A 19885-nucleotide genomic window follows, 5' to 3' on the forward strand; every position below is an offset into this window, starting at 1 on the left:
TTTGCATTCGTAGAGATATTCGTCCTTCATCGTTGAACGATTTTGAGTCATCTACTCTTTACAAAATGGCCGTCAAAAACTTGATGATGCCGTGCATGATAATCCCATGTCTTCGTACTTTAATGGATTTTGCATTTTGTTGTGAGCAGGATAAATTATTTGGGGGGATAAATCATCTTATCGCTAAACAAGTTTCCATTGGGAGAAGAAAAATAAAGTTACGTCATAATGGAATACATTTGCCGTGATTCAACTCTTTCTCTCTCTTTCTCTTTCTCTGTCTTTCTGATAATTTAGAAAATGTTAAAGAAGATAGCCGATAATAAAAGTTTTTTTTTTTTTCTTTAGTTGAATCGACAGTTTAATTAATCGAGAGATGATAAGTTAATTGATATATTTGCGGCTGATAATTTTATGGAGATATTCAAGTAAAAAATCATTTGAAAATTGAAAAGTTTTGTCTACTAATTATTAATTTAAATAAATACAAAGATTTGATTTGTACTTTTTATTAGATTAAAATGTATGTAAAAAGTTTCAGAGTTAAACAATTTGCAATGTATTAAAATTAAGAATAGTGATAAATTCAGAATTTTAAAATTGTAAGTATAATTTATTTTATATTCTATGATCATCTTTCTTTCTTAATTCTTACTTTCTTAAAATCATTTTCTAATTTTAACGAGTTAAAAATGAATTGCATGGAGTATAGTATAAATAACTGTTGTATGCTCATATTTGTCTGACCAAAGTAGAGATATCCCAGTCTAGTCAGTGATTACCGACAGTGTTAGTCAGACGCGCCTAAGAAATAGGCAACCAAACGTACAAGGTTCAAGTTATATCTGCCGATTCAAGGTGCTTGAATATCAATAAACAGATGTCTGTTTTATCATCTAACTCTTTCGATAAAAAATTTATAAATAAAAATTATTTACAAATTATCCTTATTAATATCCACTGAATCTTTTAAAATTTTTAAAAAATTTTCAGAAAAGAGAAAAATATATATATTATTATATATTATATTTATTAATATTAATAATTAAAAGTTAGTGGAATTACAAACTCTTTATATATTAATCTCTTATATAATATTCCTATAAAATATTCACAGAAATATGAGATAAAGAATTCAAATTCGACCATGTTTCTTTTTCTACACCGAATATTGTATTAGATTTTCGTTTTGTTTGCAGATGGCATGGACCAAGACAATGCTGACGTAACAACATAGACAAAAGTTACATAACGATAGCATAATTTTTTCCTTGTCGTATTTCTCAAGAATCGTTTTCCGCTATTTTAATCTACGATCCTTGCATTATTCGAATCTGTGTGAAAAAAGAAAAGCAACAATTACTTCTATCAAAGATTTGCTCATAATTTTTTCCTCGTTTTCAAATTATCCAAAAAAAAAAAAAAAAAAAATTAGAAATCACATGATTGAAACATTGTTTTGTTTCGATATTCATTCCTCTAATTCTTCTCTTTTCTTTTTTTTTCCAGAACAATTCTTAAACGTTATCGTTCCGAAGAATCACAAAAACGAATAGCGAGTCACACATACGAGGGACACTTTCGACCCATTGATAAAAAATAAATTGGAAATAGCCAATATATTCCTCAATGGAAATATTTCTTGCAAAGTAAAACTCCGTGAGCCAAGTTCCGTTCAGAGTTAAAAGATTTGCAGTCGGAACTAATCGGAAATTACGTTTCAGGGTACAATGTACCATTCGACAAGTGTTGTGGCGAAGAAGAAAACCATGGATGCGGAATGACACATGGTACATACGGCGGCCGATGCCGAGAAGAAGGTGCACGTGTGCGTCTATACAAGGGGGATCTTAGCTCTGCTTTCAGTCCAATCTTATCGTGCGTTCCGCTCACATCTCCTCTATACAACAGTATATATTACCGATTTGACTAACGGTATCCCGTTGAAAATTTTCGAGCGTGAATAGTGCGTGAATGTGCGACATCACACGGCGGAATTCAAAATTCATCTCGTGTTTCGTAGGAACTCGATCGTTTAGAACGTTGTTTAAAATATAATAATGATAAATTCTTACGGGCGAGAGAACGATGATGGGAACGATCGACGATTCGAACGAGAGATCGAATTATTCGAATCGGGAAAATAATTTGAAACGAATCTCTGTTATTTCTTTTTTTTTTTTTTTTCGCAGAAAGATAATCGCAAATAATCTTTCTATCTTCCAATGCTCGAAGGAGGCACGCAGAGGGATCTCTTACCAATGATCGATCAAACGATATAACGTACCATTATTCGATCTGAATCTGTTCCGTATCGTTTCAGAATTTCATCGAAAAGTCGTTATCGACCGTATCTTCAGATAAACGGAACGTTGACAGAGGATATCGGAAAGCTATCCGTAAAGTAAAAATCAGTCATCAAAGTCTATGGACAGAAGTAGTTTCAAGTTTCTCTCCGAGGAGAATTTAGCTTGGAGAAATTAACCTCGAAGGATCGTTGCTTTTCGAAATTTGTCCATCGTTTCGAGAAGAGGAGAAAGATGGATCGTCGAGTGGATCAATCAACCGATAATTAAACGTCAATCGTGTATAGTGGTGGACAGAGAGGCGTCGATTGATATTCGAGAGGGTGGTTCAGCGAGTGGAAAAAAAATATGTTGACATCGCCTGGAATGAGTTTAATGGTGGCTGGTGTCGCCTCCGGGATATGCTTTCTCATCTACACCAGCGTTCTAAAGGGGTGAGTGCGAATTAACGAGGCTTAACGTTGTTTCTCAGTGAAAGAAGGATCCTCCGATCGGATGGGCCGAAAATGGAGGACGCAGGTGGCGGTAAAAGTGGGTCGAGATCCGTGGAATCTGACTGTTTAACTTTAATCGATTTTATTCAGTTTCATAAAATATCTCGCGGTGATTACGGTCCTTTTTTTTTCTTTTTTATTTTTTTATTTACGATTTTAACAACTTCTGGTTTAGGATAAAATATGTTTTCCAACCTTGAAGTTATCACAGATAGGCGTTAATGGCGCGTGACATGTTAGCGTGCACATGTTTCGTTTGTTTGTGATGCGTGTTTTAAATTCGTCACGGTTTCTTCTTCTTCTTCTTCTTCTTCTTCTTCTTCTTATCTTTCTTATTCTCTCTTTTTAATCTCTTTTTGTTTGGAAATTTAAAAACGTACATGTGTAAATAATATCGGTGATAACTCGAGGCCGTGAAATTTAGAAATCGTTTCCGTTTACAGGATTCCAATCGATTTATTTCTCTTTCAATTTAACGGTGCTTCTGTTGGAATGTCAATTTTTCATAGTTACCGTTGGAAAATGTTTTCATTTTGAAAATCTTTTAAAAAAATTAACGTTTCGAGAATCGAGATGTGAATATATTTGAATGGCGCGACGCGAGTCCAATGGTTATCCGGTTTTGACACAAAGGATTGAATTAACATTTAACCATTAACGATTTTTCTAACTCTTACTCATCGAGCAAATTGATTTTTTCCATATAATGAAATTCATACTCTTAATATTTATTGCAGAAGAAATACTTTAAGATTTTTTTTTTTCTTTTCTTATTTTCTCCTCTTTTATTTTATCTAATTTTTTATTTGATGATTATCAAACAAAATAAAATTTAAAGGGAAATAAAATTGAAAATAGTCCTCTCCTAATAAAAATTAGAGAATGTGATGAAATTCATCGGAATAAAAACAATATTTACATTTAGATTTAGGTCCTATAAATAATTTAGAATTAGACGTAGTATAGAGAATTCATACGAGATTCTTCATTAGAAACTTCATGATAGATAAATTATATCACTTTAAAATTGTTTTGCAACGATAGATTAATTGTAAGTTGATGACGATAATATCTATTGTAGAATGAAAAACGAAAGAAAGATGAAATTTTATTAAACAAATTATTCAGATATATTCAATTCATTCATCACTGATACGAATGATTGTCGAATGATACGATAAATTGAATAATTTTATCGATGCATTCCAAAGTGTCACGAGCAATACTAGGCCAAACTTTTTCTTCTGATATTTTTTATTGTATTTGTGTTTTTTATCGATGAATAGTGTAAACTCTACTACGAAAAAAAAAGAAGAATGTCTGAACATTTCCTTACTTTGTTTCCAAATTGCAATTATTTTCCTCGATTTCTTTCCATTCAAAATAATTTCAGATTTATTAATTCTAAAATCACAATATACTTGATATAATACAATCGTAAAATTGAAATACTTCGCATTATCTCTCGGATTTGAAGATAATAAGATTAGATTGTAATAATTGTGTTTCTGATTAAAACGTAAAATAGCATGCGATTACTAATTAGTTTTAGTACTATTAGTTACTAATAGTTTTTGCGCGATAAATAAATAAAAACATTCTTCGAAGATAAAAATGTAATTCAATTTTTAATCAGAAAACAAGATAAAATAAATAAATAAATGTAATAAGAAAAGTCGACGATTTTTGATGAAAACAATGATCTTGATAGAAAAAGATTTCTCTACATCCCAGTATTGTTTTGTTTGCTTATATCATATATTATTACACTAGTAATAACCAAGCTTGTTATTTTTTTTTATTCTTCCAATTTATTAACTCTTGGACGATCAATATTTACATATTATACTATATTTTAAAAATAATTTTACTATCAAAATTCTATATATTATTATAGCGCTAAAAGACTGTGAAAAAAAGTGATATTAAATATTTTCATTTTCTCAGAATATTTCAGTAAATGAAAAAAAAAAAAAAATAGTAAAATGATATATATCGGTCATTCTTAAGATAGAATATCATATCTGTGCTTATTTAAATATACAACATCATATTTAAATATACAATAATAATTAACAAGTGATTCTATCGTGAAAAAAAGAATCCAATAAAAAATTTACAACGTTACAATAAGGATATCCAAGCGTATATCCCCCCTTTTTCTGCATCATCTTGTACAATCTTCACACATTTTCTCGTCCATAAAACTCTACACTCTGCGTTCACCTGCACAGAAGCGTGTAATAGGTTCACGGTAATCGCGTTCAAAGTTCCTTTTCGAATCATTTCCCGTGTAAACTTTTAACGATCAACAAGTGAGACTCCTCACGATTCATCTCGAATCCTTGTTTTAGATGTCTTTTGATATCGAACGAGAGAACACATGACGAGGAGAGAGGAGAGAAAGAGAGTGAGAGAAAGAGAGGAGAGGTAGAGGTAGAGGCTGGTTTCTTAACGATCCAGTCGGAATTTCTTCGTTCCAAGTCAATATTAAACGAGGCGCTCGATGTTTCGAGCTGTTGGCCAAAGTAGACCGGCCAAAGGAGGCCTCCGAGAGGAATCTTTGGCCGTTATGACCCGTGTTATTCAAGCGTTCAACCATGTTACTCCATGCGTTATTACAAAAAAAAAAAAAAAAAAAAATTAAACTTTCCTTTGAGACTTGAAAAGAGAAAATTTTATAAAAGAAAAATTCGTATTTTCGTTTCTATGAAATTTCAGAAATATCACGATTAAAAAAAAAAAAAATAAGAACAGAAATACTCGTGGAATTGACAAGGATTCAAGATTATTAATTTGTTGTTGTTCGAAGAGAAGGAATTAAAATACTCGAATATCGATGATTCATCCTTAAAATTTATACTACAAGAATAAGGAATAAAGTTTGACAATATTTAAGAACTACATAATCGATAATTTATTAAACAATCTTATTAATTTTAAAATCTATAAACAACAAGGAAAGGAAAAAAATTAATTTAAAGAAGGAAACAAATCCACGTTATCCCGCGTATATATTCCGGAAGTCGTTGCTTCGAACTTTTGCAGCATCCTGTAGACGCGCGCGTGGCCGTGTTTATAAACGAAGATGTTCGTATACGCGTACTTCGGTATGCAGGGCTTGCTTTTATTTACTCTCTCTCGTTCTGACCAGTCTGACGAGTGTCGTTCACATTCTCCTTTTTCCGTCGGGGTTCACTCGGTAAATTATGTTTCGATGATTTGCCCACTGGATTTGCACAACGAGGACGTGGAAAAATACGTGGTCGAGATGAGATTCGAAATCGCGAAATTATTCGTTATTCGCGAAAAAACGTTGAAAAAGAGAGGATCGGAGAAGAGAATTTTTTTGAAGGAAAAGTAATCGATAATTTTTTCTCTCGATCCGCGAAAGAAAGGTACTCACCGTAAAGTTTTCATCGATCCTTTTGAATTTAAATTCGAACGATAATACACAATGTATAAATATAAAACTTGTTTCGAAGACGCGAACTTGGCAAAAGCGTAAATCTCTCTGTTTATAATCGTTTGTCCTTATTATATTTCTAAGAATTTATACGGTTTGTGTTTAATACACAAACCGTACGACGTCTCTCCATAGAGGACGGTTCTTACGCTCGATTAATCCGTAGATACGAAAACATTTGCGTATCGATTTGCGCATTTGCGACGCGAACGGCGAGAGGTAAGCATCGTGGAATGTTTCGTTTTCTCGATTGTTTGAAATTTTGTGCGTAGTATTGCGCGTAAACACGTCCATCTTTTATAATTATCTTCTTAATTGTAATATCTTCGAGATACGTATAAATATATATATTTTTATATATATATTTTTATATATATATATAAATATATATATAAAATTTCTTTAACTTTTGAATAAAAATTTTATTTCAATTTGTTTATCAGGTTTCTCAACATCTTTCGAGGTGCAACAAGATTAAAGCTGTTAACTTAAGGAAGTTATTGTAACACGAATATCGAAATGATCGCTTCAAGTCTCGAATTTGTCGAATCGAATAAATATTTGACGCAAAATTTTCTTTCTCGAACGAAATTTCGATTCCTCCTCTCTCGTGGGATAAAATTAATCTTCTTAAAAAAGTGAGCCAATCGATCGATTAAATCTCTCTCGGATTTCATCTCACCGCGAGAATCTTTCGAGATCAGAGATGGAAAAAAGGGAAACGATGCTCAAGATACTCTGGTAGAACAACTTAATTTCCCGACGAATGAAAGAGCGAGCAATGGGCCAACTTAACTACGTTTTCCCATGCGTTACATCAGCATTCCTAGATTACATTACTCCTTTCGTAATAATATCACGGTGCTATTTAATCAAACGGGGCAGAAACTTTCGACTCTCTCCATCTTATCGGTTGCAGACGCGACTCTCGTTTCTCGTTTATAATAAATTTATTCTTGATCGATATCGCGATACCAGCTGTGTGTGTGTATATGTGTGCGCGCGTGTGTGTACACCTTAACGAGCGCTCATTGTTCATCTGGCTGTAAGTGTGACCCAGTTGAAGAAGTAATTTCTTAACGAATGTGAACCGGCGTGGATGTGAGCGACAATGGATCCCCCGATAATACCGCGTGAGAAGAACGAAGAAGGGAGAGAACGAAAATAGTAGAGAATTCGATTCGGAACCCGATACGGAAATAAACGAGGCGAAAATCGAGCCGTGAACCCACGACATTTTTCAATTATTCAGATCGAAAGTTTTTTTTTTTTTCGTACGGTTAATTATTCCAACGGAATTGTAGAATTTCCTTTTTCTTCTTTTTCCTTTTTTTGACGTATTTATGTATAAATATTGGCTGATCCCCTTTCGAGATTTCGATCGAAGAAAAAATCGAGGCTGATTAATTTTATTTTATTCTTATTTTTATTTTATTTTTATTTTATTTCCGTGAATAAGATAAATTGCGGCTAATTGGGAATAGCGTAGTGAAATTTTCAATTTATTTTTTGCTCGAACAATTATTCTACTTTTGAGAAATATCATTATATTGTGACATATGATGGAGAAAGTGGTGACCTTGAAGTTGATTTCGATCGGGTTGTAAATGATTTAAAACGTGTACATGTCGAGACAAGCGCTCATCGTAAATTAGACGCGATGATATGAAATAAACGAGAATATTATATGCGCGTGTATCATCACATAAATCAAAGAAACTTAACGCTAGTTCTTTCGACACCATCTTCTTATACGTATATTTAAATTTTTTTAAATAATATGAAATTTTTTATTTTGCAAAAGCCAGAGAATTTAAAAAGACATTAGAAGAAAAAAACAAAAGAAAAGAAAAGAAGAATTCATATAAATATGCATCGAAATGGAATCGAACGATGACTCGGAATTCTTCAAGATAGAAGAGATAAACAATTTGCGAACTGTAAATTATTGGAATTTAATGTAGCGCGAATTTACACGTGGAAAAAGCGTGGGAGTACGAATGGAAAGATAATCTGATACCGTTAGCAATTAATAATAATATACATTCGACGCTCGAATTTGCATTAATTATACCTGGAACTCGTATCTATTAAATAATACAAGAATTTTCCATTTCCCATGCGGAACTTTCCCTTCTTCGATCTAAAAAATCTCGATCTAAAATTTATATTTTCAATCCATTTAGGATAGAGAAATTTTTATAGGTGCAAACGTGTGATGATTTCGATGAAATGAAATCGTCAATCGCGTGGAAATAGATTTCGATATGATACCGTTTCGTTCATTCATTCTTTCAGATCATCAGATAAATGTATCTCCATAAATGTATCGATAAAATTTAAATCAAAAAATTTCTAAATCATTCGTCATTCGTAATAACCAGCCAGATTGCAGATTTCATTTCCATTACGCAACACAAGCATGTACAAATAAAAATGGATATTAATGCATGCGATATGATATTCTCGTAATTAATGCGTATTATTGATTTTTTTTTTTTTTTTAAGAGATTTTTACATATACGTAAATATTATTGAGCTATTCCATCAGGAATCTTGCAAAGATCTTTTGATCTTTAATCTTACGCGTAATCAATTGATCATTTATCTCTTAAGAAATTTTTTTAAACGTTTTTTTTAAATTACTTTATTATCCTCCATTTATCTTTTGAATCAGTGTTGAACGCCACATATATAGAGAATTTACTAGTTTCAAATAGTTTGAAAAAACAAGAAGATCATCTTAATTGCATTTATCCATTACCATTATCCTTAACTCCAAAATAAAATCTCATTAAAAACGGAATTCTTTAATGAACGGCCGATGAAAGATAATCGAGCGTTCGGAAGAAGGGAAACGAAACGTGAAAATTTTTTATGTTAGTACACTTGAAGAGATCGGCCGTGAGGCATCATTCGTTATTTTCCATTTCCCTGTGCACACGCATCGTGCACGCTCCATTTTGCTTTGAAAACGAACGTATCGTGGCTCTTGGTCGAGATCGACAACCCGATTAAACCGTGAAACACGCTTACGAATGCGCTCGATGCGAACGGACGCCTGCCACGAATCCTAATGTATTTGTCCGGCCTCGTTGAAATTTGTCGAGCGTCGAGAAAACAGTTATACAACTTGGCCACTTCCTCGACGTAATATAGAAAACGGTTAGGTAGAGGAATGACGGGACGGTCGATCACGGTCGAATCTGATCCAATCCGAAAATAGAAATTCTCTTCTTCGAACTGTGAGAGAGGGATGGTTGTTTGTGAATACGAGTAGCGGAATTATCTTGTTAAATTATTGAAAATTATCGGGGGAGGAATTCTCGAAGTGGAAAAAAAGTAAGTAAAGCTCAGTAAAGCTGTAATATTTTTTTCACGAACGATTAAGCAATGAAAATTTATTCGCAGGATTAATATATCAGGATTGATTTATCGTTCGGAAAATTCGAATTTAATTAAAAGAATAATTTCCAATCATTTAATATCTACAATTTCGTACCATTATAAATATATATCGTACTTATTTATATCCTAAATTACATCAAAGAAGTAATTTAAACATTATCTTGACCATTTTCATTTCACTAATTCACACTTAACAAATGATAGATCAATTTTATCATTTTAATAACCAACGTTTACACTACTATTGTAATTAAATTAATATTACTTTTTATTCGTACATTATTATTTAGCTAGTTTTACCATTAAAAATACGACAATAATACAATAAAAAGTCCGATAATCAAGAAAAAAGGAAGAGCAAAAAGGAGGAGGAACGAAACAAAAACAAGATTCGAGAGAGCGCGTGAAACGATCAGAGACAGGTGTGTCCACGTGTTTCCTCGGCTCCAGGCACGTGAGGTCATCAGCGGTTCGCGGATCGATGGAAGGACCGGAAGTGCGCACACGACTACCGATTACCGATGCGTGGCTCGATTCGATCGGCAGCCGATCGACGACGCCAACCTCGACGAGAAGAAGCGACCTCGAGACTCGAGGAGGGAGGCGAAAGACGACGAAGAGGAAAGCGGAGCCACGACCAGGCATTGGGATGCACGGGCCATGTGCGGTTAATGGCAAAACGTCGTTACACAATGGCCTACGTATCAAACCATATTAAACAATAGGTTCGACCGGCGTGTAGGGGGACCGGAAGCAGAGGAGGAACCGTAGAGAACCGAACAACGGCCCCCTCATTGTTGAGATGCTTCGTGTCGCGGATAGTCAGTCGGCCGGTTTATTTTCCATCTTTTGCCGGTCGTTAACGTGCCGTCTTTTTATTTAAAAAAAAAAGAAAAAAAGAAGGAAGAAGAAGAATTGTTTCAAACGTTTCCGAACGTGTTTTGTTCAAGTTTGTCGAACAACAGTGATTTTTTTAGAAAAGAGTTTTACTTTTGTTCCTCGCTTATGAGTTGTTAAATGGAGGATCTCGAGCGGAACAGTGTTTTTGTCAGAATAAAATAATCGGACGGCGTTGAATTTTTACATTTGGATTATAAATTATACAAAAATATTGTTATTTTAATTTTGTGATCATCGAGAAGAATTTGAGTGAGATTTGTCTTGTTGATAAATCTGCGATTCGTCGAGGTGGTTAAAACTTATTCGAGCGTTCGATGAAATCCGCCGAGGCGAGGCGGTTGATCAAAATTTTCCTTTTACGGGCCATTCTGTGTCGAAGAAAGCGGGAGAGACGGTAAGAGAGAGAGAGAGGAGAGACGAGAGAAAGAGAGAGAGAGAGGAAGAGATTTTGACGTTTTTATAATCTTTCTATCGATCGCGTGAAGCTCGAGATTAACGGGTTTTATGCAATTCATCGCAAGAAGAGATATCTCGATCGGTCGAGCTTCGAGATTCGTAATTTATCGAGCCCTTCTTCCATCGATTGCGAGCTAAGATAGATGGCGCTCGATCTACGACTTTTTATTCGTTTTCAAAGGGAATTGGAAATACCATCGTCGACATGATTCTTTGCATCGATGGTTGATTAAAGTAAAGAGATAAACGAGCCTTTAAACTTTTCGAAATCGTTTCAATCTTTTCTCCTCGAAGTTTCGTAATTGCAGGATTTGAAATCTCTTTCTCTCTCTCTCTCTCTCTCTTTCTCTCTCCGTTTCGAATTGTTCATCATTCAAATTGTTTCTTATTTTTCATCTAAAGAAATATCTTTTTCATCCAATTTGTTGACTTTCAATAGGGGGGAGGGGGGGAATTAGGAATTTAAACGATCATTTATGAAATCTTTTTCACTTGATCCAATTTGACTACTCTCAATAGAGGGGAGAAAAATTAGGGATTTAAATGTTGGTTTATGAAAATTGATATTGTGCGAGCACGATTCTCTTTCACACGCAGTATTTCATAATCGATACTTTCTTAACTTTCGTGGCCATGAGATTAACTTTAGTATGAAACATTTATCAATGAAGATCAATAGTTGGTAATTACACACGGCCAGCAAATTGAATTCTCATCGTTAATCAGAAAGGACAGCGGAAGTTCAAACGATCGTATAAGCGCATTATCGAGCAGTCTGGTTTCAAAGTGAAAAGCGAAGTTGCATTATCGAACGCTTCCCTATACGCTGTCAACATTTCATAAGATCACGCGCTACTGTAACTCGATTACATAATCGGTCGTGTAATTTCTATTTTACATATTCCTCGTTACATAAGAAACACGTCTGTCGTTTTACTCGAAGGTATCGATCGGTGTATAACCTTCCATATCCCTTCCAATCGAGGATCGAGGAAATTATTGGTGTTAAAATTGAAGAATCAATCGATATCTCGCTTATTTTATTCGTCCGATCATCGATTAGATTTACCGTTAACTCGTTTGAGACGATTCTATGAAAAATAAATGCGATTTTCCATCGATTTACCGTCAAGCAAGTTCAAGAATAGCTAATAAAAGCTTGAAGCTTTCGATGTGATTTATGATCGAGCTTGCAAAAACGTGACTTGAATTTCGAAGAGAAATCGTGACGAATAAAATGGTGATTTAAGCGTTTTTATTCCCGGCTTTGAACGTTGTGAACGCCGAAAATGGAAGAGAAATCGTAATGTAAAAGTGAAAATGTTCCTAACATTGATATATTAAACCTAAATATACCGGGTGTCACAATTACCGATGGAAAAATTATTCGAAAAATATGAAAAATTGATAATATGAAATAGGGCAAAATTTCGAATAGAAACGAAATAGATAAATAGAATCCCGAATTAAAAACTGAAAGAAAGAGATTCGTTAATTAAAATTAAATTCGTGCTTTCATTTTTAAAATGAGATCGAAGAATTGCGATTATAAGTCAATATTTAACATGAAATTGTTAAATATTTGAAAATTGTTTCATTCTAAAGAAAAAAAGATCGTTAAAAAATTATATCGAATAAAAATGTTATTTTTTAAACTTTGAAATATTCAATATAACTAAGAAATTTCGTAACGTAAATTTCCTTTTGATTATAATTAATGTTTTGCGATTTAAAACGAATAGATATATCTTTTATGCAGTTTCCTTGAATTATTAATACACGCAAAAAAAATACTAATTCTCTGGAGGCCGTCGAAGCAAGAAACATATAATAACTCGTCGTAATTTATTCTTTTGCGATTCATAGAAATTGATTATGATTAACATCATAATATATATAAAAATCATTCAATAATTTAAAAAGAAAAAATTCACGAGAGAAATGAACATGTAACTTAATATCACACGCGATTGTGGAAACATCGAATCAATTGGTGACCTATCTCTTATTTTATTTTATCATTATAATTGATAATTCACAATTTTAAAAGAAAAATAATCTTTATACCTAAAAAAAATAATAAGATATTCGCTCTCTAAATACGAAATTCTTGTATAATTATAAAACAACGGTATAATTAAAATTAATTGATCTACGTAGAAACACAATTTTCTTACACAATCGTATTCGAAATCTCCAAGTGTGTCATTATGTATCCAGCACACGTGACAATGTCGAGTCTTCGTTGACGATCTCGAACGACATCTCTATCCTCCTATCAGATGTGCTCTATTCTCTCTCTCTCTCTCTCAAAAAAAAAACAAAAAAAAGAAAAGAAAAAGAAAAAGAAAAAGAAGAAAACAGGTTTTAGATTCAGCCCAGGCCAAGTCGAATCGACACATTCCGCTATACACGAACCGCAACGGCGAAAGGTTGCAACACACGTAACTATCGGTTTGTGGCACTTTCGAAATTACGTCACATGTCCAGGCCATATCCAAAGGGGGATTCTCGATTCCTACCCACGAGAATTTCATCAATCGGCGCCGAGGGCTCGCCAAGGCAATAGCCAGATCCGTCCGCGAACAAACAACCGTCGAAATCCAGTGAAAGTCCCAGTTTAATTGACAGCAACAGCCGCTTCAAACTTCTTCTTCTTCTTTCTCTTGAACTTCTTCTACTTCTACTTCTTCTTCTTCTTCTTCTCTCGGCGGAAAAAAAAAAAAGATCTGTGGGATCTCCTACCATCACGTGGCTCGTGTGCATAACACCGAGTTTCCCCCGGTCGAGCAGGCTACTGTCACTTTCAAGCCGACAGTCAAGCCGACACAAAGGAACGAGGTGATCAATTCCACGCCACACCGAAAATAATCCTCGGTGACGAAAGTAACGTGTGACGAGGGAAAAGTTGGGGAACAGTCGAAAATTTTGAATTGAACGGGCCACAAGGTGAGAAGGAAAATTGTGATTCGAAAGAAGAATTGAATTATCATCTTGATCTGTTCTGCGGAAATTGGAGATATATAATTAACGAAGAAAGGATAAAATTTGTTCCGAGGAGGGAGGATTTGATCGCTTCGAGGATAACTGAAGAATATTCATCTTATATTTAAGAAGATATATATATATATATTTATAAACGAGACCTGGATCGAGAAGCTGCGCCAATCTATCGGATGAGTGATTGCGAGCAAAATCGAATATCGAATATAAGTTAGTTTCGAGAAGGTGGGCCGCAGAATCAGCGTGATCAAGGGTTTAATTATCGGATAGAAAGAGAGAGAGAGGACTGGGTACAGAGAGAAGCGGCTTTTGATGAAATTGATCATTCATCGTAAAAAATTGGAAATCAGTGAACCACCTCTGAGGTGGAAAGAAAGAAACGCGTGGAAGGAAAGATATAATCGTAAAAGCTAATTCCAATGAAGAAACTCTTTTGTCCCAATCTTTCGAAGGGAAAGATACAGAAGTGAACAAGAGAAGGAAAAATATTAATCGTCAGAGACTTAAAAGGCGAATTAACGAAAGGAGATAAATTATCATCCTGTCTTATCGTGTGTAGTTTTAATTGCAACGAGAAAGTGATATTCGTTCAAAGAGATATTCGTTGTATGCAGGAAGTATACGGTGACCAAAACACAAGCCGTAAACACAAGCAAAGATCCGTGATCGTTTTTTCCCTCCCCCCCCATTCAATTAGCCTTTATGCGATGGATTGCACGTTGTTGATCTCGCGGAAGTTTACATGTTATATATTTGTGACGGGAGGTTGCATCATCTAGACCTCGAATACGATTTTCTCTCTCTCTCCCCTCCCCTCATTCTTTTTTCTCTCGAATGAGCGAGAGTGAATGAGTTGTGTAGACCGAGTCGAGCAGCCGATCGTTGAAAGCGAAAAGAAGAATCAGAATGCTTGCACACGTGTCGAGTATCATCACAACGTTATTGTTGGAGGGTGAAAGGGTCGTCCCTGGACAGGAGAAATACAACATGGCGACGTTCATGGTGCTCTTCCTGTTGATCACCATCGAGGTTGTCGTCGTGAAGGTTGTCACGTCCGACATGGAGAGGGACGAGGAGAGCCACGCCGGTTTGAGAGCTGCTGCCACATTTTTCGACCGAGATTGATCCTCGTTTCCCCATTTCATCGTCGTTTCGACTGTCAAAATTGAAGGGATAAAAGAATCGCGAGGGATACAAAGTGAATTTGTTGTACAGTGAAATTTCATCGAACGAATTTAATTAAGCTACGATCTTCTACGTGTTATTTTCCACGATGATTTAAATATTCTGCTGTTAATTTTTCTCCCTAATCTTACTCGATTTTAATCATTCCTTAATGTAAGAGAACGAAAGTGGAGTGCATTATATCATCGGTATACTATTAATTCGTTATTTAGTTACAGGAACTTGATAAGATTACAGGAATTTATGCTTCGTTCTTTTCCTTGCAAAAAAAAAAAAAAATTACCAATCAGAAATAGCGAAAATGTACGTGATTTTATCGTATCGAGATTAACTCATAGAAAAATAATAAATCGGAAAGATAAAAATTTGAAAAAATTCGAGAATCGCAGAGAAACGTGTCCACAACGATGGATGCCGGCACGCGAGGCGGAGGAAATAATCGAGGAAATTAAATCTTCTGGTTGGTAATCTCTTGTATCCGTTTTATCCTTCTTGATTCTGAAAATCAAGGTCTATAATTATACGGGCGAAAGTGGTACAAGGATTCTTTCGGAAGAAATCGTTCGAGGGATCCGATTCTCTGTCCGATTGCGGCTTCGGAACAGATCGAAAGGCGCGAAATTATTCTCTCTAACGTCTGGCGTTATGCAATCGAGCGGTTGTCATGGAAAGTTAGCTGGATTTGATATATACACGCAAGAAAGCATTTCGAAAGTATATTTATTTAGACTTGTTGGTGTTACGTAACGACGCGTGCGAGTATTGCGCACGGTTATGCGCCGAAGTTTTAAACTGTGCAACCACTGTGTCGATGTAATTCACGACACACCAACACGCCTATAATATAATTCCAGGCTTGGGCATTGTTTGTCGTCTTATTTTTCTTTTCTTTCTTTCTTTCTTTTTTTTTTTTATTATTATTTTTTTTCCATTTAAATTATCATATTCGTATCTTCGATATTTTTAATTTCCTTTGAGAAATTAAATTCTTCATCAGAATTATTAAAAAAATTAAAATTACTTTTCCTATTATTCGTGAAACAAGCGAATAATAAAATAATGGGATTATCTCGTATTACGTTTAAAATTGCCCTTTCAAACGATATTAAATGCTTGAGCCTGTGGTATTTTTATCTAAGTTAGGAAGATGTTCGTTGATCAATTGTAAACGTTGGTGTTAAGTAACACCATATATATCGAGGTTATTTCATAATGATATAATAAAATTCTTTTATTCACGTGTATCTTTTAATGCTATTCCTTATCATTTCGATCGAGATGTAACAATACGTAAATAAGAAAGTAGTAGTGGTGGTAATAGTAGATATAAGATAACAGATAAGCAGCAGGAAATTTGACACAAACAATTTCGAAGAAAATCAAAATGTGATATATGTGATATGAAGGATTTCGCCAATAATAATTTATCGTTATTTAACGTTTCAGGAAATCCGGGGATTCGAAGGAAGAGGACAATGAAATTCCCGTGGGCGAGAATCGTTGCGCCTGTTGCCTGAGGCCACTTTATCTGGGCCGTGGGGTTCGTTGCAAGGACTGCGGTGAAAAATCGTGCAGAAAAGGTTGCTCCCGTTTCGATCCCTCGGACAACGCTTGGCGTTGTATCTTTTGCCGTCAACAAAGGTTTCTCCCAAAGATTATTGTTAATTCTAAACAATTTATGCAATTCTTAATCCTTCCAAGTTGTTGTCATTTTATCCAATTAATTTGTTTTGCAATTTGTTTTCGCGTAAAATACTACTAGTTTTTAACGAGAGAAACGTGAGAAAGATTTATCGATGAAAACATTGTCAGGAATTGGTTGGAGAGGCACGGACTCGAGGCGTTCGGTGGATCGATCAGTCAGGAAGATCTACGTTTGTACTTCAATACGGCAAAATCAAGGATTTACGTAGCAGGTTTGTTCATCGAATACGAATATTTCAATCTTCGATTTTTTTTATTAAATTTAATATTTCTGTTTTATTAAAATTAATTTAACGCAAAAATTATTGCAATAATGTAATCTCGAAAAAGGTTGGTTAACACGTTTAATTCGATATTATACTTTTTTTTAATCGTATATATACGATATTCTGCTATTAGAAATACGCGCAGCAGTGGTTCTCAATCAACAGTGGATCGCGATACCAGAAGGAATAATCGATTACACGATATTATGAAAGGGGATCACGATTGAAAAAAGGATTTAGAAAATAAAGGAAGTAATCTAGATTTGTGAAGAAATGTCTGCGATTTCCTATCTTTTTATTTCTTACATCTGCATGTATTGGAATATAAATCTGCGAATGTAAATCGTATATACAACACATATACGTTTTAACATGTTGACACAAAAATATAATCGCTCAATAGTATCGATTCTGAAGCTGTGGAACAGTATCGAGTCGCAAAGCGTTATAAATTTTCGATACTCGCGATTCATACATTCACATCGTGAATTATCGTTAACAGAAAAATCGTTACAATCGAAATAAGTCTGGAAGTCATTATACAAGAGATCATATTGTATAAAAAAAGAAAAAAAAAAGAGACTCGTATAGAGAAACTGGTTTCCTTGGTAAAAAGTATAAGATGGAACTATTTCAATTAATACGTATTTGTGGGGGGAAAAAAGCAAGAGGACAAACTTGTTTCGTAGCTCTACCATTATTTCTATCGTGTAATTCTTATACAACGATTTATTGGGATCTATAAAAAAAAAAACGTTTCACTCTTGGAAAAAGTTTTGTTAAATTTGATTGCACCTTTTTTTATAGTTATTCGATCTTCTTGCCATTACGTTAATTCACACACACACACACACACACACACACACACACATATTTACACAGTTATATCTATTCTGTTGAACAGAAGATAGACAGAAATTTAAATCCTTGCAAATTTCTCAATATCTTTAAAAAAAACTCCAACACCGATAAATTGGCAAGAAGAATTTCTTAAACCGTTTTCCATATACCTGTTGAATGAACGAATAAACGAACGAATCTGTTCCACGAAAAATGATGAAAAGGAAAAATTAAAATTTTCAAGCGGAATCGAGTTGAAACCAAGTCGAAATCGTCATATCTCTCCCAAGTTCCCAAGAAAATCGATCTTCTTATAAATAATGCAGGTTTCAAGGCGACACAAGGGTGGAGCATTCCTACGTGTTCCTCGCTAATGCGGCGGGCTCGGTGAGCGGGAACCGAGAAACGATTGTCCACGGTTGAATCGTCCGGTCAATAATGGATGGTGGACAATAGTTCGCCGTTCGGGCGAGATTGATTTGCAGGTTGGGAACCGTGAGCGCGGTGAACGATCGACGAATCGGTACACGGTGCGCATACGTAGCGAGGGAAGGGAATTTAAATCGGGGAATTTAATCGCGAGTTTCGCCGTATTCGAATTTCCACGATTCGAAGGGAGGGACAACTCTTGTAACTCCGAGGTAACCTCTTGTATAACGAAGATTGGTCGAGGTTAATTAAACTTTGGAACGATTAATCGGTCGGATGGAAACGTGTTTACTTCGATTCTGATATCGGCCTTTGTTGTCGGTTATCGGTGATTATAGGAAAGTTTGCGAAATATTGTTTATCGAAGTTTTTGTTAGTAATCAATGGAGATAATTGGATTCGATATATTTTGAATCGGTGATTGATAACAGTACGTTGTATGAAAATCGGTGAAATTAAATTTTTGATCGAGTTTGTTAAGAAGGTACACGTGGAGTCCTGGTTATTCTTTCTTTTTTTTTTTTTTTTTCAAATATAATAGGAAGATTAAAATCTAATACTGTCGAATTGAAATCTTGATAAGAAAGTGGTTTGATAATTCGCCAAAAACTTCTTATTTTCTGCTTAAAATTTCATTACACTCGAACTCCGATTCGAGGCTAAGAGATTATCCTTTCTTTTTCGAACTTGAATCCTTCTTCAAGAACGGATTAACGAATATAAAAGTTCCACTAATAACTACTTCAAACTACGTAAAATTATTGAATTTAAGCGAAAGTATAAAATAAAGAGAAGAATGGATTAATCTCCAAATTATATTCGCGATATCGAGGGGAATATAAAATGGAACGATAAATATAATTCATCAAAAAGAAGAAGAGGAAGAAAAAAAAGAAAAAAAAGCATTAAATCAACGATTTAACGCGGCAATTTGTCACAGGTTTGCACGAGGAAGATCTGAAACTGATCCTAAATCTTGGGGATTTAATTTCACAGGCTAATTGGACAGGATCTCTCTAAAAGTGGAGATCGGTCGTGAAGAGAAAAATAAAGAAAAACGAAATCAAGCCCGGTAGATAAAAGGGTGAGAAAGTCTCTCTGGAAATGTTAATTGTCGGTGGAATCTGCGTCTCGAGCCGCCGCCATTCTCCACCATTCTCGGCCGACCGTCCTTGTTCCTAAGCCAGAAAAGTCGTGTAACGGAAGAGGCAACAATAAGAACAGGTCGCGAAAATAATCTCACGGTTGATTCCTTGCAATGCTCATTGTTCCCTGCTCAAGCATACGCGATCTTTTCCGCGTGAATCGTATCGGGAACGAGGTTGGGACGACGACGGGATAAAAGTCGAGTTTATGAATCCCGAAGTGGAAAAACCGTGGAAAGGATTTTTCCTCGGCCATTCGAAAATTGCCGGATGAATTCCTACG

General features: G+C 34.8%; 1 protein-coding gene across 7 annotated transcripts in view; it reads left to right on the plus strand.

Moving 5' to 3' along the window:
• The first annotated feature begins 1833 nt into the window (after positions 1-1833).
• The window catches only part of LOC122714646, a 48116-nt gene continuing 30064 nt past the window's right edge, over positions 1834-19885 (plus strand). For 5 of the 7 annotated variants that reach the window (XM_043936150.1, XM_043936156.1, XM_043936158.1 and 2 more), the window contains exons 1-3: positions 1893-2740; positions 16665-16859; positions 17031-17134. In XM_043936150.1, the coding sequence (XP_043792085.1) occupies positions 2655-2740; positions 16665-16859; positions 17031-17134 (385 nt within the window). In that variant the 5' untranslated portion in view covers positions 1893-2654. Of the gene's footprint in view, positions 2741-16664; positions 16860-17030; positions 17135-19885 lie in introns of all 7 variants that reach the window. The other 2 variants (XM_043936151.1, XM_043936152.1) reach the window with 2 other exon arrangements.

Source organism: Apis laboriosa, unplaced genomic scaffold (genome assembly GCF_014066325.1).
Source record: "Apis laboriosa isolate Shangri-la unplaced genomic scaffold, ASM1406632v1 scaffold34_cov151, whole genome shotgun sequence".
Taxonomy (NCBI): Eukaryota; Metazoa; Arthropoda; class Insecta; order Hymenoptera; family Apidae; genus Apis; species Apis laboriosa.